Below are 23,414 nucleotides of genomic sequence, written 5' to 3'. Positions count from 1 at the left end.
AAAAAAAAAAAAAAAAAGATTTGCACAGTGAAGGAAACCATCAACCAAATGAAAAGGCAACTACTGAATGGAAAAAGATATTTGCAAATGATATATCCAATAAAGGGTTAATACCCAAAATACATAAAGAACTTATACAACTCAACACCAGAAAAGCAAATAATTTGATTAAAAAATGGGCAGAAGACCTGAAAAGACATTTTTCCAGAGAAGACATACAGATGGCCAACAGACCCATGAAAAGATGTTCAACGTCACTCATCATCAGGGAAATGCAAATCAAAACCACAATGAGATATCACCTCACACCTGTCAGAATGGCTAAAATCAAAAATACAAGAAATAACAAGTGTTGACAAGGATGTAGAGAAAAAGGAACCCCTGTGCACTATTGGCAGGAATGCAAATTGGTTCAGCCACTATGGAAAACAGTATGAAGGTTCCTCAAGAAAGTAAAAATAGAAATACCATATGATCCACTAATTCCACTACTGGGTATTTACCCAAAGAAAATGAAAACACTAATTCAAAAAGATATACGCACCCTGATGTTTATTGCAGCATTATTTACAATGGCCAAGGGATGGAAACAATCTAAGTGTCCACTGAAGGATGAATGAATAAAGAAGATATGAAATATTTAGAAATCATTTTTTATTACGTTATGTTAGTCATGGTACAGTACTTCATTAGTTTTTGATGTAGTGTTCCACGATTCATTATTTGCGTGTAACACCCAGTGCTCATTGCAATACGTGCCCTCCTTAATACCCATCACCGGGCTAACCCATCCCCCCACTCCCTCCCCTCTAGAACCCTCAGTTTGTTTCCCAGAGTCCATAGAAATCATTTTTAACAGAGGTCCTCCCACCACCCCCCACAAAGGCAAGAGTTGGGGGAAATATTGACAGAACGTGAACCAGACAAACATCAAGAGACCTGTATGTATAAGTTTATCTATAAAGCTGCAGTGAAATGTAATTTCCTATGCATTTGAGGATGAAGCCATGGGCAAACAATATTATTCTCTCCAAACATAGCTCTTTCTATAGTCTGTGGGTTCACAGCTTAGAATTGCCAATGATTCAAAACTCAGAAGGTGGTTCCCCACCTGAGACCCTACCTTATCCAGACCTTACCCTACCCTCCTATTCCCTAAGGAAAAGGCAAGAGGAAAGAAGTCTAACAAGACCGAGCATGAGGAACAGGAAACTCTGTAGTAAGAGTAATGGTACTATCCAGGCTAAAAGGAAAAAGGGCAAGTCAGCAAACTAACCTACCTATTCCCCACTATTCTCTCCTCTATCATAGCCCCTCCAATCATTCCCAACGCCTCCTTCCATGGAGTGAACCAGAAGAGGTATTTCATCAAACGGAACAATAACAATTTCTTTATCTTCATCCTTATTTTGGTTTCAGGAAACATATGTACTTACTTTTATTCCCTAAAAGAGTAACCTACCTATACAGCCAAGAAATTCTAACCTTAAATTATATATATGATTCCATTTTATAGTAAGTAAAAAAAAAATGAAGAAAGTAATTTTATATTATGATATTAGCTGATTTTTTTTTAAAGTAGAAGAGAAACTTATGAAAACAACCTAACAGAATCTCTAAGCTCATTTTATAGGAGGCATCCATGATAGAAATTAGGAACAGGTTTCTAGGTCTGAAAACAATATCCTGGTGGCTACTCTTAAAAGCAGCTCTTTCTTCAAGGTTAAGTTTAAAAAGAAGACAATGATGAAAAAAGCAGGCACCTTTGCTATGAACGTAAAACCACTCGAATAAATAAGGTCTATTAAAAAGAAAAAAAAAAAAGCAGGTACCAAATCAAGACAGTCCAGGAGAGGTGATCAATCACTGCCTCCCAACATTTCCCAGTTTCATCTGGATATTACTGTGTCTATCTAGCTAAACCAATTGCAAGTGTATTACGTTAGAAGTTAGAACTTTCATATATTGCCAAATGAATAAGCAGAGCAGCAACAATAAAAGGGAATACATATACTTTCCACCTGCCAGACTATATACACAGTCTGCCATTGCATTCTGGCAACTGAAAGCCATTTCAAGTATTCTCATGCACATAGGTATATGAAATTTATCACCAGCAATAAACTCTTGTTCTGGAATGTCTTAGAAGAAAGACAAAGTGGCCTTTCTACATTGGCACTAAGTGGAGACATACACAGTCAACAGAAAGCAGAGGGCTTACAAAGAAATAGAAAATACTCTCTGGAAACAATGAGAAAATAGGCAGAGGGAATGCAGAATGTCTCAACTATCCCTGACTCCCCCTCACCTCCCCAACTCTTTGAACCATCAGAACATGTGTTATCCTTTTTCCTTCTGAGTCAACACTGCCCCCAAATTAGAGGAACATTAAAAGAACCAGAACTCTGGTGTTGGGTGTGTGTGTTGGGGGGGTGCAGGGGTGGGGGCAGTAGTAATTTATATGACAACACATTAAAAAATCTTTGCTTTATTCTATTTTATTTTAGAAGCGTATCCATTTGCCAAGAAATAAGATGTTAAACCTTGAAGATCCTCAGAAGTGTCTAACAGAAGAACAAAGAGTCCCCAGTACACACAATGTACGTTCCTGTGTTAGAAAGATCACCTAATTTCTGACTAAGGGCACATCTGTGTTTTAGGAGACCAAGCGGAGTTACTAGCTTAAATTTTCCTACTATCTAAGATATGTAGATATTGATTTAAACTTGCTCAAACTATCCTCCCTTTCCCCTTGATTAAACCCTGCTCTGATGCCAAGGAAGGCTAAGACACGGACCAGACTCCAAACTGGGCACACAGGCCTGCACCCCTATGCATGAAGGATGGAAAAGCTAGAGTATGTGTTTAGTTAATGGAAATATATACACTAGTCACTTACCTGATTGGACTGATTGATTTATAAACCAAGAATGGTGTTTTTCCTTGAAAATTTTTATTTCAAACAGCTGCTGTAGACACATATTGAACAAGTAAATGGTTCCTTCTCCTGTTAAGACAAATCTGTTTTTTATTTTTAAGTTTTCACACACACACACACACACACACACACACACACACACACACACACACAATCAAAAGACTGTCCAACAGTTCTGAGGAATGTTCCTAATATGGACATAAACATACATAGATATATTCTATACAAACTGACTCCCAGGAAAGTTTATAGCTATTACATACAGATGCTTGTTTTCCAGCTCTATAATCCTCACTGAACTTAAACCAATAAATAAAAAAAAGTGCGAATCATTCATCTTAACTGCTACAAAGGCTCTCACTGAATCCTCCATTAGATCGCAAGGGGAAACCCATTCTTAAACTACCCAAACCTAATGCTTCAGTCAGATGAACTGAGCTGGCATGTGGCTGCCTGTCACCAGAGGGCCCAAGAGAGGGACGGGGCCTACAGACCCCGAGGGCCAGCTCTAAAGTGAGAAAGGCAAGGGCCCTTTCAGGAATGAAATGTTTTTCTAACCACAGCACTATCAAGCACCCTGAGTTTGAATCTCTGTGTACCACATGCTGTGCATGTGCCCTCAGGGAACTTATGTAAACCTTTCTGTGCCTCTGTTTCCATATCTGTAAAATGGGAGCAATAGGGAACCTACCTCACAGGTTTTTGTAAGGATCAGAAAGGCAGAACACATGTAAAGACCCTAAAACAGTACTCGGTTCATAGTAAATGCTCAGCAAATGTTAGCCTTTATTTTTCCACAGTCAATGTGGTAAATGCAAGCATTTGTTCCTCTGTTGTTTATGGACATTTAGATAAAACAGAAATTGTACAAGAAGCCTGACTTTTTTGTGTACCTTAACTTTCATTAAATGCTTTACAACCTTTACTGCTACCTAAGACTTCTCTTGAAAAAATGTGCTTGCCTCAACTTAGTCTTAACGTATAACTCAGAAGTTCCAGATAATATGAATTTTCAATTCAAATTCAATTCCATTTTGAGGAAAAGGAAACTGGAAGAAGCCAGGAATTTTTGCCTTTTTTTGTGGCTTCTATTTATGTTTGTCCATCAACAATGATAACAAGGCACTACCCATTGACTTTCCCTTGTTTTTACTCTTCAATATTGTACCCAACAGCACAAGGCTCTAATTTGCTAAGTATCAAATGTCTACTCAAAACCTTATAAAATTAATAACAACCCTATAACATAAATCTTGTGAAATAAATTAACAAAAAAATAATCTCACATAGAGATAAATATCAGTATTACTATGTATTTATGGTATATTTTAGTATTTTTGCCTAACAATTAGAAAACAAAATGCACTGAATATAAAGTTATAACGAAATTAGTTGCAATAAAATATGTATCTCTGTATAAAATGCTTTTAATATAAAAAAATCACCTCTTGACTAGGAACAAATATACTGTCTTTTCAGAACAAAATAAGGAAAGTACCACTAAAAATGAAAACACTCAAAATCTTGGCATGTCAAGTAAAAACTTTGTTTTTTCTCTTTTACTCTGGCTGTTTATTTTACTTTACAACATAAAATGAATATAAGTGGACACTAATGTTGAATAACTACTCTAAGAAGAGTTGGCTTAAGAAAGCTAAAGAAAATTAGTCTGTTTTCAGAGAGAAGCCAAACACACCACTTTCTGTCTTGCATGCATTTCTGATGAGTGAACAGTTCTATGGATTTAAATTAGAAGAAGAAATAAACAATGTTTAGGTCAAGGTTGCTTTTGTCACCCAGTAATGACTTCTTACCTTTAAAAGCTATTAAGGAAGAACAAACGTACAAAGGTAAATAAGTATATACACTTTTTGGCAGCAATGTTTAAAAAAAATTAAAGTTACTGTTATGGGAAGAGAAGGGGGGAGGAAAGCTTACCTGAACATGGGTTAACCAATTTTACAAACATAAGCCCACTTTTCATCTTCTTTGAAGCATCTTTTAAATATTCTGGAAAGAAACGATAAGTTTGTAAAATTAAAAGACATTTGCTTTGTTGCTTACCTTATTTACTTTATTCTGTTCTTTTTGTCCTTCTGTTTATATGATTTTTCTTTGTAAATTCTCTGACTCCAATTTGGTTGTACCCTCTGCGTCATACTTAAAAAGGTCTTCTCTTCCTCAAGCCTATGTGAATCACCTATATTTTCTCCAAAGAACGTTGTATCTTTAATCTATCTAAAATATAGTTGGATGTAAGATATGGAGAGGAGATCCAACTTTTTTTTCAATAAATTGTCCAGTTGTACCAACACTATCTTCTGAATAACCCATGATTGACATAATTCCTTTATGCTAAATGTTTAAACTACGTTTATAAGTCTGCCTATGGAAATTCTAATTTGGTCTACTAATCTGTGTCTATATTAGCAATACTACTTCAATATTTTGATTATTATAGCTTTAAAATACATTTTAATATCTATTGAAGTAATTTCTCTCATTGTTTCCTCTACAGTATTTTACTGTCAAAGTTTTAATGGTATAGATCAAAACTCAAAGACCATGACCATTTTATTTATAACATCTTCCATACATTTTGAATGCATATTCATAGAACTCATTTAGAGACTCTCTCTCCAAAAGGAACAAAGGGGCTCTCTTAATCTAGCAGAGCAACTACCAAAGAGCAAATCAGAGAGCTCTGGGGTAAGGGGTGGCACTTTATTGTTTTTATTTTCTGCGTACCCCCTACCTTCAACCTTCAGATCTTCATAAACTTAAATACAGCAAGCATGATTAGAAATCACCTTACTCATAAATGGTTAAAATACAACTTTCTTCTTAAAATAAGAGGAATATTAAATATATAAAAGAAAAAATAAACCCTAATTTTGAGATTTCTACTTGTAACTAAATGGAGTAACAAGAACTCTATTTATCCTCCTACCTAAAACCACCAAACCAACAACAACAAAACATATGAAACAATCACGGTCAAGACACTGGGCGTTGAGCCATGTGGGACAGTGATCCCTGCAAGATGGGCAACAGTTGAGGTGAACCCTATGAGACAGTTTCCATCTGCAGTGCAGGATGGAAAGCCCCAGGGGAAGGCTGGCTGACTCCCTGCGTTGAAGACGTGGAGCTAAGTGTTCCAGAGGCACCAGGGCTATGGTTCACCGGGTGGCATACAGGAAAGAGAGAACTACAAAGAAAGGAAACCCCAGAGATGTGCAAAGGATACTGCTTGAGTATCCAACCAAGTACTGATCAGTACGTGCAGATGATGAAACTACCTGAGGGCCAGGAGGATAGAGGGGAGAGTACCTCACGTTCACGCAGGGCTCGGAACTCCAGACAGACTGGAAAGCCTTTCAATTCAGAGGACTCAAAAGGGGGCCTTGCCTCATCCGCAGGGAACAAAGAGCCCTAGCCTGAATGCTGCTGTGGTACCAACAAATAATTGTATTTATTTTTATTTATTTATTTATTTATTTTTAAAGATTTTATTTATTTATTTGACACAGAGAGAGAGACAGCGAGAGAGGGAACACAAGCAGGGGGCGTGGGAGAGGGAGAAGCAGGCTTCCTGCTGAGCAGGGAGCCCGATGCGGGGCTCGATCCCAGGACCCTGGGATCATGACCCAAGCTGAAGGCAGACGCTTAACCGACTGAGCCACCCAGGCGCCCCCCAACAAATAATTTTAAAAAGCAAGACCTAAAAGGATCAAACTGTTTCTGAGTACCTTCACTGTGCCCCAGAATGAAGCTCAAGATTATTTGTAGGAATACAAAACTATTCATCGGCCAAAAAAGGTAAAATTCACAATGTCTGGCATCTAATCGAATATTACTGGGCATTCAAAGAAGCAGAAAAATTGGCCCATAATGAGAAAAATGAAGAACCCAATTACTGAGAGAGGGGTCCTGATATTAGACACAGATGTTAGAATGAACAGGCAGGGGCATAAGAACAGTATTCCTCATGCACAAAAAATTAAGTAGAGACATAGAAGTTTTCTTAAAAGACCCAAATTGAAATGAAAAATACACTGGATGGGAATAATGGTGGAAGAAAAGATTAATGAACTGAAGACATAGCAATAGAAGCGATATGAAATGAAAACAGAGAAAAAAGAATGAAAAATAAATAGACATTAGCGACCTATGGGATAACTTCAAGAATCCTAATAATACATGTGTCACTGGAGTTCTGAAAGAGATGATGTGGGAATGGAAAAAATATCTGAAGAAATTATGGCTACATATTTTCAAATCTGATGAAAACAATAAGCCTACACATCCAAGAAGTTCAATAAAGCCAAAATACAGGAAATAGGAATAAACTATACATCATAATCAATAGTTCAAAGCCAGTAATAAAGAGCAGATCTTAAAAGCAGACAGAGTTAAGGAAGACACATTATGTACAGAGGAACAAAACTAAAAATGACAGCAAATTTCTTCATTGGAAACAATGCAAGCCAGAACACATCTGTAAAGTACTGAAAGAAAACATGATGATCCCAAAGAAATTACCCTTGAAAAAATGAAGGTGATAAATACACTTTTTCAGACATGCAGGAGCGGAGAGCAGTAACCACCAACAGACCCACACTGCCAGGAGAGCAGTAACCACCAACAGACCCACACTACCAGGAGAGCAGTAACCACCAACAGACCCACACTGCCAGGAATGCTAAAGGAAGTCCTGGCGGAAGGAATAGGGTACCAGATGAAAGTATGAATCTAAACAAAGAAATGAGGAGCACTGGTAATGGTGACTACAGCAGTAAATCAATAAGAATTTTTTTCTACTACTTAAATCTCTTTAAAAATCACTGACTAAACAAAAATAACAAGTTAGTGTGGGGTTTACAACATACATATAAACAAAATATACGACAACGACAGCATGAAGTCCAGGACGGGGGAAAGGAAAGCATACTACCGTATGTTTCATCCTACTGTGAGTTTCTTCTGCCGTATGTGGAATGCCTGAAGTAGATGGGATCAATATACGTGTGCAATAAACCCCGAAGTGACCACTAAAATTAACAAAAAATGCTGTCACTAATAAGACAACATAGGAGATGAAATAGAACCATAAAAAAATACTCAATCCAAAAAAAAAAAAAGGCAGAAGGGGAATAAAAGAAGTTACAAAGAACAGATGAGACCAATAGAAAAACAGCAAGATGACACACTCAAACCTAACCCTATCGATAATCACACGCAATGTAAATGTGCACCCTAATTCAGAGGCAGAAATTTTCAGATCGGTTAAAAAAGTAAAGTAATACTACACGCTGCCTATAGAAACACACTTGAAAGATGCACGTAGATTAAAAGGAAGGAAGAAGATATATCACCCTGTTCATGCTAACACTAATTAAAAGAAAGATGGAATGGCTCTGTTAATAAGATTTTTCTTTATCCATTCAGCTTCCTACATCTTGGCTACTGTAAATGATGCTGCAATAAACATAGGGGTGCATATATCTTCTCAAATTAGTGTTTTCCTTTCTTTGAGTAAATACCCTTTAGTGGAGTTACTGGATCATATGGTAATTCTAGTTTTAATTTTTTTGAGGAGCCTCCATACTGTTTTCCATATGATTTCACTTGCATTTGGAATTTAAGAAACAAAACAGATGAATAAAGAAAAAAGAAACAAACAAGAAAACAGACTCTTAACTATAGGGAACTGGTGGTTGCTAGAGGGGAGGGTGGGTGGGGGATGGGTGAAACAGGTGAAGGGGATTAAGAGTACACGCATCATGATGAACACTGAGTAACGTGTGGGATTGTGGAATCATTGTATTGTACACCTGAAACTAATATATGTATGTTAATTATACCGGAATTTAAAAAATAAGTAAAAAAAAATTTTTTTAAAAAGGTCATGTGATTTCATAATGATAAAAGGATCAAGAGGAAATAATCCTCAATGCTTACGCTCACAAACACAGAGCTTCAGGATGCACTAGGTAAAAGCTCAGAGAACACTCTGCCCCATTTCCAACCCCTGGAAACCGCTAATCTGTTCTCCATCTCTATAGTTTTGTGATTTTGAGAATGTTATATAAATGGAACCATACAGATTTAATTTTAAGAATCTTTTAAGACTTTCCTCTCTGCAACTTATAAAAATGTGAAGGATAAAGTTTAGCACTGTTAAAAACTTTTCCACAAAACGAAAACAGGCTGTGGTTTTCCCTCCTTCACCCCGCCGTTTCTCACTCTTCCAGCATCACTGTCTCCATTGTGTCACGGGACAGAAAAGGGGACCTCTCTCTTTAGCAATGCACCGTGATTTCACTTCAGTACTGTAGTAAGCCTTTCGACTTTAACTTGGTGAATCATTATGGATGTTTTGTTTCCTTTTTTTCAACAGAAAGTTCTGGTTCTAGTGATTCTTGACAGCTCTCCTTCGGCCTTCCCATTCTTCCAGCGCTTAAAATAATTAAAATTTATAAACACCAAAAGTCTAATATATATATTTTTAACAACTATACAAGGGAAGCAGTGTTTCCATTTCTCTCAGGAAGAGCACTAAATCCAGAGGATTAGCTATAACCTAAAGTGTCAAACTGTAAGAACTTTGGAATTACTAAGTACAAATAAATACTGACATTAATGTGTTCTGCTGCAAATGCAGGGTTCTCTGAAATATACCTTGAGATGTATTAGTGTAGATAATGCTGAAATGTCTATGTAGTAGGTGAAAAAAGTCCTCTTTTCTCAGTTGTGTCAATAAAATAACCTGCTGTTGGACTGAATCTTTCAACACAGAATTCCAAGTGAGATGCTATCCTCAGGTTGTTTTACCTCATTAACGATAGAATGGATTTTAAAATTAATCTCTCCTGCCTACTTCACTCATTCATTTATTAACTATTGATTAGCAAAGTGGACCCAACCGGTTCCCATGAGGAGCTTTTGGATATGACCTGGAAGAGACAGATATTGAGTCAAACAATCATACAAATGTAGACTCCAAATGTAACAGCTGCTAAGAAGAAGAAATACGTGGAATCTGAGACCTTACGATACAGAATACTGCATAGATGAGTAGGTCTGAGACGGCTTCTTGCACCTCCCATTAAGTTCTTTGCTTTGATGCCTAAGAAGTCAAAGGAATTATGCATTCACTTCACCACTGAAATCTTCAGTAGGCTCCTGGGCCAAACTTAAGCCACAGAGGGTTTTGTTTGATGTGCACATTTGAAAAAATTGGGTGATTTTACATAAAGTGAAGACTTCAAATATGTTTTCCCTAGATATGAAAAAAATTAACTAGGCAAAGATTTTGCCTTGCACAATCAAACCTGGCAACAACAAATGAACTTTGTCAAACTCCAACTACCACTTTCTAGTTCCCCCTTAGTCCTCTGTACCATCTCACATACCCATCTCATGGCCAGATGATTATCAGATGCCAAGTATGTCCTCACTAAACCGCATTCTTGTCTGCTAGAATCTATGTACCCACAGCACCAAGTATCAGGTGCTGAGTAAGCATTACCATTTAGTAATAAACACCACCCTCTTATGGAATCTTTTTTTTAATTACCAATCTTTATTTTGTTACCAGTTTTCTGTTCCCAGCTCACGTACTATCCTAGGCACTAAGGATACTGCTGTGAATAAAACAAAGCCCCCTGCTCTCAGAGAAAGACTGCATTCATAATGTCTCTTCATCTGCCCCACCCCCATCTACTTCTCCAGCCCACTTCATCAATGTCCATGCTCCACTGTCCCCTCTCAATCAACCAGTCTTACAGGACAGGGAATAGGGCCCAGATCTACCAGACCCTGGAGGCCCTGGGTCCAGAACAGAAAATGCATTCCACAAAGGTGAGCAACTTACAAAATTTAAAATTTGCTAGGAGCCACATTAAAAATAGGTAAAATAAGTGTTGATAATATATTTTACTTAACCCAATATATCTAAAGTATTTTCATTTCAACATGTAAAGAAAATTTCATATGAACTGTGTTAGCATGATGTTACCTGTGGATTTTTTATAGATGCCCTCTATCAGATTGAGAAAGTTCCTTATTCCTAATTTTTGGACTGTTTTTTTAGGATGATATAGTGCCATATTCTCTCAAATGCTGTTTCTGTGGCTATTAAAATGGTTATGTGGTTTGGTGCTTTTATTTTATTAAAATGGTATATTATATTGATTAATTTTGGTATGTTGAACCAACACTGCATTCCCAGGATAAATCCCACTTGGTCACAGTGTATAATACTCTTTGCATACTTCTGGATTTCGTTTGCTAGTTGTTGAGGACTTTTGCATCTATGTTCATAAGGGATATTGATCTGTGCTTTTCCTATGCCATTGCCTGGTGTTCGTATGAAAGAAATACTGGCCTCAAAGAATGAGTTGGGAAATGTTCTCTCTCTTCCTTTTTTGGGGAAAATTTTGTAAAGGATTCATATTCATATGTTCAATGTTTAGTGGAATTTACCAGTGAAGCTATGTAGGATTGGGCTTTTTTTTCTGTGGGAAGCTTTTAATTTAACTTAATTTCTTTATGTGCTATAGGTCCATTCAGATTGTCCATTTCTTCCTGAGTTGGTTTTGGTGATTTATGCCATTCTAGGGCTTTGTCCATCTCATCTATGTTATCTATTTCCTTGGCATACAGTTGTTCGTAGTGTCCCCCACGATCCTTTTTAATTTCTGTAAGGTCAGTAGTAATGTCCCCTCTTTCATTCCTGATTTTAGTAATTTGAAACTTTTTTTTTCCTTGGTCATTTTAACTAAAGATTTGGTAATTTTGTCGATCTTTTCAAAAGGACCAACTGTGGTTTCAATGATTTTTCTCTGTTGTTTTTCTATTCTGTACTTTCTTTATTTCTGCTGTAATCTTCATTCCCTTCCTTTCTATTTGCTTTGGGTTTGGTTTGTTCTCCTTTTTCTAGTTTCTTAAACTGGAAGTTTAGATTATTTGAGACCTTTCTCCTTTTTAGGCATATACAACTACATATTTTGCTCTGAACACTGGTTTACCTGCATCCTTTATGTTTTTTATATATTTTATATCATTTTCATTCATTGCATTCATTTGATCCATTGGTTATTTTAAGAGTGTGTCATTTAATTTCCACATATTTGTGAATTCCCCAAATCTCCTTCTGTTATTGCTTTCTATTTTCATTTCAGTGTTTTTGGAGAGCATATACTGTATAATTCCAATCCTTTTAAACATAATGAGTTTTGTTTTATGGCCTGTGATATGGTCTTTTCTAGAGAACGTTTCATGTTCAATTAGGGAGAACATGCATTCTATTGTTGAGTGGAACCATTTGTTGAGTTCAACCTATTTGTGTCTTTTAATTTAAAGTGTGCATCTTTTAGATAACATATAGTTAGTTGGGTCATGCCTCTCCACACACACACACACATTGTGCCAATCTCTGCCTTTTAATGAGAAAGTTCATTGCATTTACCTTTAATGCAATTACAGATAGGTAGGATTTACATCTGCCACTTAACTTTATTTTCTATATGCCATATGGTTTTGTTCCTCTATTCCTCTGTTACTGTTTTCTTTTATGTTTAATAGGTATTTTCTAGTGCATTGTTTTAATTCTCTTGTCATTTCTTTTACTATATTTTGGGGGAGTTATTTTCTCAGTCGTTGTCTTGAGAATTATAATTAGCAACTTAACTTATAATAATGTAGTTCAGATTAATATTAACTTGAAAATTTCAATAGTAACCAGAAACTTTCCTACAATATACTCCTTTTCCTCCCCCCACCTTTGTGCTATTATGTGCCATATACACACATACACACAAATTATATCTTTATATAAACCCAACAACCATTTTATATTTTTTGCCTTATGAAGTTGTATTTCTTAAAAAAATTTTTAAAGGCTTATTTATTTATTTTAGAGAGCAAGCAAGAGCACAAGTGGGAGGGGCAGAAGGAGGGGGAGAGAATCTTAAGCAGACTCCATACTGAGCCCAGAGCCTGACACAGGACTCAATCTCATGACAATGAGATCATGACCTGAGCCGACATCAAGAGTCAGACGCTCAACTGACTGTGCCACCCAGGTGCCCCTGAAGTTGTATTTTAAATCAGATAGAAAAGAGTTACAAACAAAAATACAGTTGTACTGTCTTTTATAGTTCGCTATGTATTTATCTTTACCATGCTCTGTATACTTTGTGTGGATTCAAGTTACCATCCAGTCTCTTTTCCTTTCATTCTGAAGGACTCCCTTCATGATTTTTGAGGGTCAAGTTCGGTAGTGATGAATTCCCTCAGTTCTTCTGTATCTGAGGATGCCTTAGTTTCCCCCTCATTTTTTTTTAAGATTTTATTTATTTATTTGAGAGAGAGTGAGAGAGAGAGAGAGAGAGAGAGAGAGAAGCGTGAGCATGAGCCAGGGGAGGGGCAGAGAGAGAGGGAGAAGCACACTCCCTCTGAGCAGGGATCCCGATGGAGGGCTCAATCCCGGAACTCAAGGATCATGACCTGAAGCAAAGGCAGACACTTAACCAACTGAACCACCCAAGTGCCCCTCTCCCTCAGTTTTGAAAGATAGTTTTGCCAGATATAGAATTCTTGGGTGGCTAGATAAAGAAATCTTTATCTTTCAGTATCTTGAATATGTCATCCAATTAACTTCTGGCCTCTATGATTTCTAATGAGAAGTCAGCAGTTTATTTTATTGAGGATCTCTGTACTTGATAAGTCATATTCTCTTGCTGCTTTCAAGGTTCTCTCTTTGTCATTTGACAGTTTGACTATGATGTGTGTAGGTGTGGATTTCTTTCAGTTTATCCTACTTGGAGTTTATTGAGGTTCTTGAATATATAATGTTTTTCATCAAATTTGGGAGGTGTTTGTCCAATCTCCAAATATTCTTTTTGCCTCTTTCTCTCTCCCTTCTCCTTCTGGGTGTCCCACTATACATGCATTGGTATGCTTGGTGGTGTACTACAGGTCTATGAGATTATGTTCAATTTTCTTACTGTTGTTTTCTTTCTGTTCCTCAGGCCAGCTAATCTTAATTGACCTATCTTCAAGTTTGCTGTTTCTTTTCTCTGCCAGTTCAAATATGCTATTGAGCCTGCTAATGAATTTTTCATTTCAGTTATTGTATTTTTCAACTCCAGAATTTATATGTTCTTTTATAATTTCTATTTCTCTTTATCGATATACTCTATTTTGTGAGACTTCATTGTCATACTTTCCTTTAATTTTTAAGACATATTTTGCTTTAGTTCTTTAAATATATTTATAATAGCTGATTAAAATCTTAGCAGAATAAGTCCAACAACTGGGCCCCCTCAGGGACAGTTTTTTTCTCCTGTGTAGAAACCTACCTTCCTTTTTCTTCAGGTATCCCACACCTTTTTTTTTTTTTTTAAATTAGACATTTTAGATAATCTAATAATTAATGTGACAATTCTGGAAATCAGACTCCCCTGCCCCAACTCCCCAAGATTTATTGTTGTTGCTGCTTTTTGTCATCATTGCAGCTGTTGCTGTTTGTTTAGTGACCTTCCTGGACTAATCCTATAAAGTCTGTATTTCCTGTAACCACTGATGCCTCAGTTTAATGGACAGCTAATGATTAGTCTGAGATTTCCTTAAATGTTTTGAACAAATAAGCCTCCCAACATTTGCTGAGGAGTTCTGCATGTGTTCTGGGACATGCCTGCAACACTCAAGTAATTTAAACTTCTGCCTTAGCTTTTATTAACTGCTTGCCTAAGACCTCAAAATCGGTCAGAAGTGAGAGATTAGGGCCTTGTCAGGTCTTTCCTGGGCATGCACACAGTGCTGTATATGTGCTCAGCCTTTTAATTTCCTAGGACTATGTCAGAGCTTTCCAAAGTCCCTTATGGGGATATCTTATCCCCCATCTCTCTTTTAAGTTTTTGGCCAGGTCCTTATTTGCCCAACTGCTATTGCCCCCTCAGCAGCTGATATGTTAAACAATTGCCACTGATTATTCTTGACAAAGGCCCTGGGGACAGGATATTTCCTGCAGAGCAAGTTCTAAGCTCCACTCAAGCTTTTCCAGGGAACCACAAGACAGGTCAAATAGGGACAATGCTCTGGGAATGAGACTTTTTAAGACGCTCCAAACGAGGCCTGTCCAGTCCGGTGGTTGCAATGCTGCTGGTTTTTACATGTACCATGTTTGCAAGACTGCTGGTTTTCAAGGTTACTGTAGACCTGAAGAGAGGGATATGTGAGCAGTTCAAGTTACAATGCCACAAACCCTGCTTAATGAGATTCAGCAGTTTTTCTTGAATAAACACTTCTCAGATTGTTGGAAGACTTTGGCTAATTTCAAGAGTTTTGAAAAAGTTGATTTTGGCCATCTTCGCCAGTGTTTTCATTGCTTTTATGGAGGAGTGGATTTACCCCCACTGGGTTTTAAAGGCTTAGGATAAGTAAAGAACTCATATTGCTGTAAGACTTCAGATAAATTCTTTAGTCTATACCTGGCCTTAGGCACACAAAATTACTTGTGACTATAAATTAAAGGCGCTATGAAAGTTAAGAGGTTTTTTTTAAATTTTCATTTAAATCTGGAAAATCCTGGGTCATCCCATGGACCAATTCCTCACCCGCAGGCTTAGAAGCTCCATCTTTTTTCTAACTTTTACCTACATCTAGCATAGCTGAAGGATAGCTAAATTAACTAAGGAAGAAAAAAATCTGTTTTTAGAATAATGAGAGGGGCACCTGGGTGGCTTAGTTGTTAAGCATCTGCCTTCGGCTCAGGTCATGATCCCAGAGTCCTGGGACCGAGCTCCATATTGGGCTCCTTGATCAGTGGGAAGTCTGCTTCTCCATCTCCCACTTCCCCTGCTTGTGTTCCCTCTCCCACTGTCTCTGTCAAATAAATAAATAAAATATTTAAAAAATAGAATAACAGGAAAGAATCAGAAAAGTAAGAGAGTGGGGGTGTGGTGAAGGCTTCTCCTCTATTAACCTATTTTTACTTGAGGCCTATTTCTTTGATAATGTCAGCACAGAAAGAGCACAAGATATGGAGACAGAGAGGTCCATAATCCACTTGCAGCTCCTCTTCTTGCTTAGCAGTATGAACTTGGGCACAATACTCAGACTCTGTTGCCTCAGTTATTTCATTTATAAAGTGGGCATAATAATTATTATTTTACAAGTTTTTCTTAAGCTTAAAGTGCCTAGAATTTGTAGTAAGTGCTCAATTAAAAACCAGTTTCCTATCTCTCAATGATACGGAAACATTAAGAATATGTAGAGAATAGTAAGATCAAAATATAAAAGTCAAAGAAATTCTAAGCACAGAATTATCTAAGGGGCTAATCTAAGGAGCTAACAATTAGCTTTCCAAGAAGAGATTAAATTAGGACCTTTAAAAAGGATATCCTTTTTAAAAAGCCAAAATATAATGCATTTTATGTGTGAAAATTAAGATCATATATAGTAAAGTACCCAGTTTTTGGCACATGTGATATGCTCAACAAATGTTACATGAATGTGTTGTTTGATTTTGGAAAAATCTCAGTAAGAAATGGTAAAACAAGGTTTGATACTTAACAAGTTAAACTTCATTTATCTAGAAAATTGACTCATATGAAATACTTTCTTCTGAAACTATTCTGAATAAAGTAAGACTTCAAAGTGTATTTTTTTTAAAGATTAGGCTTTACAATTTATTTATTTTTTTGGCTGTTTTCTCTTACATAAGAGATGACATAAGCCATGCTGGCCAAAAGAGTGTTTTCACAAAAATAAAAAAATTCAGACAAATCAGAAGCGGGTACTCAGTCTTTCTGGTCATTTCAGACTCAGTAATATCTTAAACTTCCCAATTGTCTCCAGCCCTGCCACTCTAGCTTCTTACACCTAACCAATTCCAAAGCAGTTTTCTCATGGTCTTTGTGTTTTCTATAAAGATCCAATTTTATGTCCCACTGGTCACCATTAACTCCAGCAGCAAATCTTCCATCTGTTTACCATCCTAACCTAAATACCTCAACAGAAAGGAAAGTCTGATTGCTTCTTTCCTGACATTTGAACTTTAAAGAAAACATACCAGTGATAAAGAGACAACTGTGTCCAGTGAATGTTAACGAATAATAGCTAATATGTACTGGGCATTTCCTACACACCAGGCAATGTCCTTGATATAAGTTACATAATGTTATCCTTATAACATCTCTATGAGGTATGTACTATTTTGATTTCCACTTTTTTGCGTGAGAAACTTGCCGCAAGTTAAGAAACCTGCTGAAGGTCACAGAGCTATTTCACCGTACACAGAGCCAAGAATAAACTCAGGCAACCAACAGTTTATACTATGATACTTTAGAGAAACTCTTAACCCTCAATCTCATCCGTCTTAACTCAGAAAACACAAGCTGCAGCTCTGAAGCACAGTAACTTGTACAACTGTTCTCTTATGACACAGACGTCTCAAACTCGTCCATCTCCTCTTGGGTCCTGCCCAACCTTGAGGACCAGAGAATCATCTAATCAGCCGCCCCCACTCCGGTGCGGCCAGTACCCCACACTGCCAGGGGTGTGTGCAGCAGAAGTAAAAGGGGGCGCGGTGTGTGGCTGGGGAAAGTGAGAAAGAGAAAAGGGTTGGATCAAAAAAAGACATAAATAAAGGATGAGAGAAATCTGTTGCGGGATACAAGAAACATCAAATGATAAACTGTAGATAAAGTCAAGTTTGACCAAATGCAAGAAAAGAAAACTGGTCTTTCTATTAGAGAATACAGTATCCTACACATAACCACATACACCCCCAAGGTTTCTGTGATAACTTGAGTACACAGCATGGATCAATGCATGGACTTAACCATTCTGTAACACTGAAAAGTTAGTCAGGAAGTCTTGTAGAAGCCAAAATGGAACATTATTTTTCATCTTCAGACTACATGGGATAGGTGATACAGTTGATATGAAGTTATTTATCAACCAGTTTTTAAACTTGACAGCTCTTTCCTATCCCTCTCTTGGTTAAGACAAGTGTCTCCACATTGTTTAGAGTTCAAAGACATGAGACAGGAGAGAGAGCCACCTTTTTGCCAAGTGTTCTTATGACTTGGAAGCAATGGACATTTGTTCATGGTCTTGTCTAATTTTTGGCACACAGCAGATAAGCTCTGAGAAACACACACCCACCGTTACATGGAAAAGAAAGAACAGACATCAAAGCACCACTTACTTTATTTTTAGATACCATATCAAGCCTATTCAGTTTTCTTAAGATCTAATAGGAAAGAAAAAAAAAAAAGATGAGCACATCACTCTCATGCTCATGCAATACAGTGACCTAAATAGGTTCCAGTTTGTTTTCTGTAGTCATCAGCCATTAGAACATATTCAACCCCCTTGTTTCCCGTCTCTTTGATCATCAGGGATAGCTCCTTGGAGACACTTGGTTAGGACACAAATACAATGCATGCAAGACAAATCAGCATAATTTTCAAGTTACTTGCCACTTCCAGGAATGCTAATTTCAGCAATAACTATATGTCTTCCCTTCCCAAGATGTTACCACTGCCATCAAAGAGATCTGAGTCATGTTCCTGGCTTTGAAGCTCTCAGCTTCCTTAAACACTACGGGAGGCAAACCAAGAAAGCTAGAGAGAGGCATGCACCAGACGAATAATTTTCAAGTTATGGGTTCCTCTAAGAATATCTTTTTAATTTTGAAACTTTGAAGAAAAAAGAAAAAAGAAGAACTCGCCTTCGCCAAGACCATAGAAGATAAAATCTCCATTTTCTCAGGGCTGTCCCTATCCATAGCCATGTTTCTAGGATTGGCCTCTGTGCTGAAGAAGAAACTGATGAAAAACTTCAGGTGTGCAGCCAATTCAGAGCCACAGAGACCGACAGTACATCGAGATGGAGCTCAGCTCTTGAAATATCTGGGAAGCAGGAAAATTCTGGAGAGGTCAAAAGAACAGACTTGACAGGGATGTCCAATCATAACCAGGGCTAGCTCCAGAATAGGACATGTGCCTGGTCCCTGGTCATCAACCTGACATGCGAGGGAACCCCAGCCTTTCTGTTCCTCCCACCTCTCCCACCCTGGTGAGGTACCACCATTCCGTCAGCAGAGTGGCACATAGCAGGGGTCCTAGAGGACTGAGGAGAGCCTTGAATCGCTGCCATTTAATTCCTGTTGAGTGTTGGACAGATGATCCGACTTCTCGGAGTCTTGTAAAATGGTGATTATAAAGCTTGCCTTGACTACTTCCTAAGGCCATGGAGAGGGTCAACTACAATAACATACATCAAAGTGTCGTGCAAACATATAGGAGCTAGAAGATACAGGCCCCAGAAGATGGGTTTCCTAAAAATTATGTAAACCCTGAGTAAATGAACAGCCCAAATCTACTTCTTCATACAATAAACCTCTGCCCCACCTATATGCCACCCAGTCAAAGAGACCACCAATAACTGAGAAACTGAGAATGCTCGGCTGAGACAAGCCTGGTCCCATGCGGCTCTGGCACACGGGTGAGTGAGGGCAGTGGCTAGCTCTTGTGGTGCCTAGCCTCACCTTCTCTTCTTCTGGAAAAGTGCTCCTTACCCTCAAGTACCCCTCTGTCCTCCCCGTCTCCCACCTGGTGCTATAGTGGAGCTTGCCCCTCATGGCTACAGCTAATAAGGGGTGTTGGGGTTGCATGTGACCGCAGCGGGGCCAGTCAGAAGGCTGTCTTGAAACAAGAAATAAGAGAAGAGGGGCAGCTTCTCCCAGCAGACACCAGGAGATCTGAGGCTTGGGTGCAGTGTGCAGCCTGTTTTCCACGAAGTGGAGGACGCTGGTTTGAGAAGAGGAAGTGAACCCTCAGACAGGCAGACGCTCTGGACCTCTCGGTGCTGCAAGGCATAGTTCCGGTGTTCTGAGACTCTTCACCCTGCCCCTGCCCCCGACACCCAACTGGCCCTTCCTAGGAAGCGATGACCCGGCTAGGAAACTGCTAAAGAAGTGTGGGCCGGGTTTTGTAACACGAGTGGGACGGACTGACTATATTAAACAAACAGTAATTTCCATACTAAGGCAGACTGACTCATGGTCCATTCAAACTGTCATCCTATTTATGGCAAGCACCCCAAGGGATGTTTGCAGGAGGCCGTGGTTGTCCTGAAAAATTCTACCTTGAATGGCTTTCGAAGAATCCCAGCTGGCCACCGTGCCTACTACAGTTCTGTGAATTTATGCTCACCTCTCTGGCATCCATTTGTATTTTCAGTCTTTACCCACTCTTAAAGATAACCCATCTAAAATATGTACACTGTGAAGCAGTACTTATCTGGTATATTTGTTACAATAGGAATAAACTCGTAAGTAGAAAGAGTAAATAGTGAAATACGGGTAAAAATAGAAAAATGAGAAAAAAATTAAGAACACTGACTTCATACTAGAATACATAGAATATATAAAGACTAGGAAGAAATGTTTCCAAAATTGGTATTTCTCAGTGGCAAGATGATCGATGATTTTCTTCTTTATATTTTTCTGTCTTACTAAAGGGTACGTATTACTATTCTAATAAAAGAAGTTACTAAAAGAAAACTGGGAGAAAAATGTCTAAATGAAGATTTAGCTGGTCAAAATTGAGCAACTGATACAGCAGAGCCTCACCAAATGTCTTAGGCTCCTGCAGGAAATCAGCTCTGGCTAGAGACCTTGGCCAACTTGGATCCTAGTTGTCTCAGAGACAGATAATAAAACAGGCATGAGAACACACAGATCCGACCCTTTCAGCACTCAGCCCATTCCACTCAGAGACAATGATACCTGGAAAGGAAAGTCACCTTTTAAAGATATTTAAAAAGCACATACAAAGGACTTCTGGACAAAAAGGCTGGAAGTCCTAAGTGGCATGCTCCTTTCAGAGACACTGGGCAAGGGTGGGCTCTGAAGCTTAAGGCCAAGGTGCCCAGCATTGAGAAGCTGATGATGGTGACATAGGAAGTACGCACCTGGATTCTTTCCAGCCACTGGCATGTACTGGGGGTTCAATACATTTTTATATAAAAATGATGGCAAACTGGGGCACCTGGGTGGCTCAGTTGATTAAGCGTCCGACTCTTGATTTCAGCTCAGGTCATGATCTCAGGGTCTTGAGTTCAAGCCCTGTGCTGGGCTCTACACTAGGTGCAGAGCCTACTCAAAAAAAAAAAAAAAAAAAAAAAAGATGATAGTGAAGCAAATAATCATGATGAAAGGTGTAGGTAGGTTCAAGAGGTACCACTAGCTTGCTCACTAACAGCAGAGAGTCTCAGAGGGAAGATGTCTTGGAGGAGCCGTGGGCTGAGTTTAAAGGATTAGTAGGCATTTGCCAGGCAGAGAATGTGAAGAGCAGGCAGAGGTCCAGGCAGACCCAAAGTCAGGGGCATTAAAAGAAACAGACATTGTATAACCCCAATATCCCTCAGTATTTTAGTGAATGTGACAGTGAATAAGTAGTATGAGTACATAGTGAAATAAAGGCAGAAACCGAAAAATGTGGAATATAAAAACAAAACAAAACAAAACAAACAAAAAGCAGAAACGGACCCATAAATACAGAGAACTGATGGTTGCCGAAGGGGAGGCGGGTGGGCGTAGACAAAACAGGTGAAGGGGAGAGGGAGATCCAGGCTTCCAGTTATGGAATGAACACGTCATGGAGATAAAAGGTACAGCACACAAAGCACAGAGTCAATGGTATTATAATAGCATTGCATGGTGACAGATGGTAGCCACATTTGCGGTGAGCACAGCATAATGTATAGAGTTGTTGAACTACTATGTTGTGCACCTGAAACTAAGGTAACATCGTGCGTCAACTACACGCAAATGAAAAAAAAGTTATAAACATTTCTTACTCTCCTTTTAAGAAAAATTTTTTCCTGCCCCGGATGATAAATATGTAAGAGTTAAAAGTTCTTATAAATGTCCTAAATCTTTCAGTACAATTACTAGCAGGACAACATCAGGCTCAGCTTGATTACACCAACTGACAACTGATTAAGTCCACCCCCTTCAGAACTCGCTCCGCCAGCAAAGGGAGCAGATCGAATGGCCATCTGAGAAAGGTCAGTGGGGCTCCCACCAAAAACAACTTTGTAAAGACAAAACCAGCCTCGGGATTTGTGTGGGAAATATCAAACATGCTCCATGCTGGAGAACTCAGAGACTCCCACACTGCTGAAGGCCTGCAGAAAACTATTCAGTAAAAGACAAACCTTCCAAGAAGCTGAGCTTAATTAGTCAGAGGTTGTCTAAAATCAGCACTTGAATTATTCCCCATCCCTCACCAAGCTAAGGACAGGTTCCTCCCCTGTGAATAAGCTCTTCTGAAAGTAACGAAGCTTTCAAGCCACAAGCTATATTTCCAAACACAAATATGCCCGCATGCAAACAGTGTTGCCAAAGAACAAAAAACCGGCTTAGATTTTTTCTTCTGAGATTAACCCTGTGCCCTTACCTAAGTAAAGGAGGAAAAAAGTTCTATGTGTTTTTTTAGGGTCACTGAGAAGTCATTTAGGTCTCAGCAATTCTTCCTTTACCATATACTTTCAACTGTTACTTTTTTTTTCCCCCCAAATAAGAGGTGTTTCTTGTGGGCTTACTAAAAAGCTATAGGACTCTAATCAGAAATAACATTAATATAAATTGTCTCGACCATTAAATAGGAAAATCAGTTTTGCCTTTTAAATTTGATTTCTTTTTTAATCATTTACTTAGAACTTAGTTCTAAAGCCTGCATTCATATAATCCTTTCAAATCTATTTTTGTAGTCTATTTGGAGAGACAAATCTGATATTATTATTTGCGATTATCATGCTGACTCTCATAAAAGGCTCATTAATATATTTGGAACGACTAAGGCAGGCAGGCCACCTGTGATTCTTATTTCCCAAAAAGCCACCCATCCTCTAAGCCCGCAAAAGCTGACATTATTCATGCTGTGGGGAAATAAGTAACAAATATGACTCTCCCTAAAATACTTTCTAACGTGTGTTTTCTTGAGATAAAGGGGAATAACATCATTGCAAAAACCTGTCTACAGCTGAAGATGGGATGTGGTCTACTTTGATCTGGGGGCTGTTTAATCAGGGGGCCGGCTGAGAGATGCTTTCAGACTAAGCTAGCCCAAATGAATTTAGTGGTCCTGAGATCATTTCTGTCCCTCCTTTTGTCCCTCACACAACATTAGGGTTTCCCAATGTTCTGACATCTCCTTGGAGCTGGTGCAGTGACAGGGTTCAGCCATGCCAGCAATCCACACAATCTTGTATCCTACACTCAGTGAACCTGTTCCCAGCCCACCTTTCACGTTGGGGCCCATTCCAACTTAGCAGAACTGACCAGTGTACAAAACTTGCACTAGAGAAAAATATTAAAAATATGACTTAAACATTTACTTTTGGGGCAGCAAAGAGGGATAGAAACTTATACCAAATTTTAAAAAACAGAGAC

General features: G+C 38.3%; 1 protein-coding gene across 10 annotated transcripts in view; it reads right to left on the bottom strand.

Moving 5' to 3' along the window:
• RNASEH2B (ribonuclease H2 subunit B) overlaps positions 1-23,414 on the bottom strand; it is an 87,644-nt gene that overhangs the window by 60,162 nt on the left and 4,068 nt on the right. For 7 of the 10 annotated variants that reach the window (XM_073894605.1, XM_025874958.2, XM_073894602.1 and 4 more), the window contains exons 2-3: positions 4,877-4,948; positions 2,900-3,007 (exon numbers count right to left, since the gene is read on the bottom strand). The exons of 1 other annotated variant lie outside the window; for it this stretch is intronic. In XM_073894605.1, the coding sequence (XP_073750706.1) occupies positions 2,900-3,007; positions 4,877-4,948 (180 nt within the window). Of the gene's footprint in view, positions 1-2,899; positions 3,022-4,876; positions 4,955-18,158; positions 18,204-23,414 lie in introns of those variants that run through there. 2 more of the 10 variants (XM_073894601.1, XM_025874960.1) reach the window with 2 other exon arrangements.

Source organism: Callorhinus ursinus, unplaced genomic scaffold, assembly GCF_003265705.2.
Source record: "Callorhinus ursinus isolate GAN/ISIS: 27379988/994484 unplaced genomic scaffold, GSC_fseal_2.0 scaffold7, whole genome shotgun sequence".
Classification (NCBI taxonomy): Eukaryota; Metazoa; Chordata; class Mammalia; order Carnivora; family Otariidae; genus Callorhinus; species Callorhinus ursinus.
Note: the sequence above shows the minus strand (reverse complement) of the source record. Positions and strands in the feature narration are given on the sequence as shown.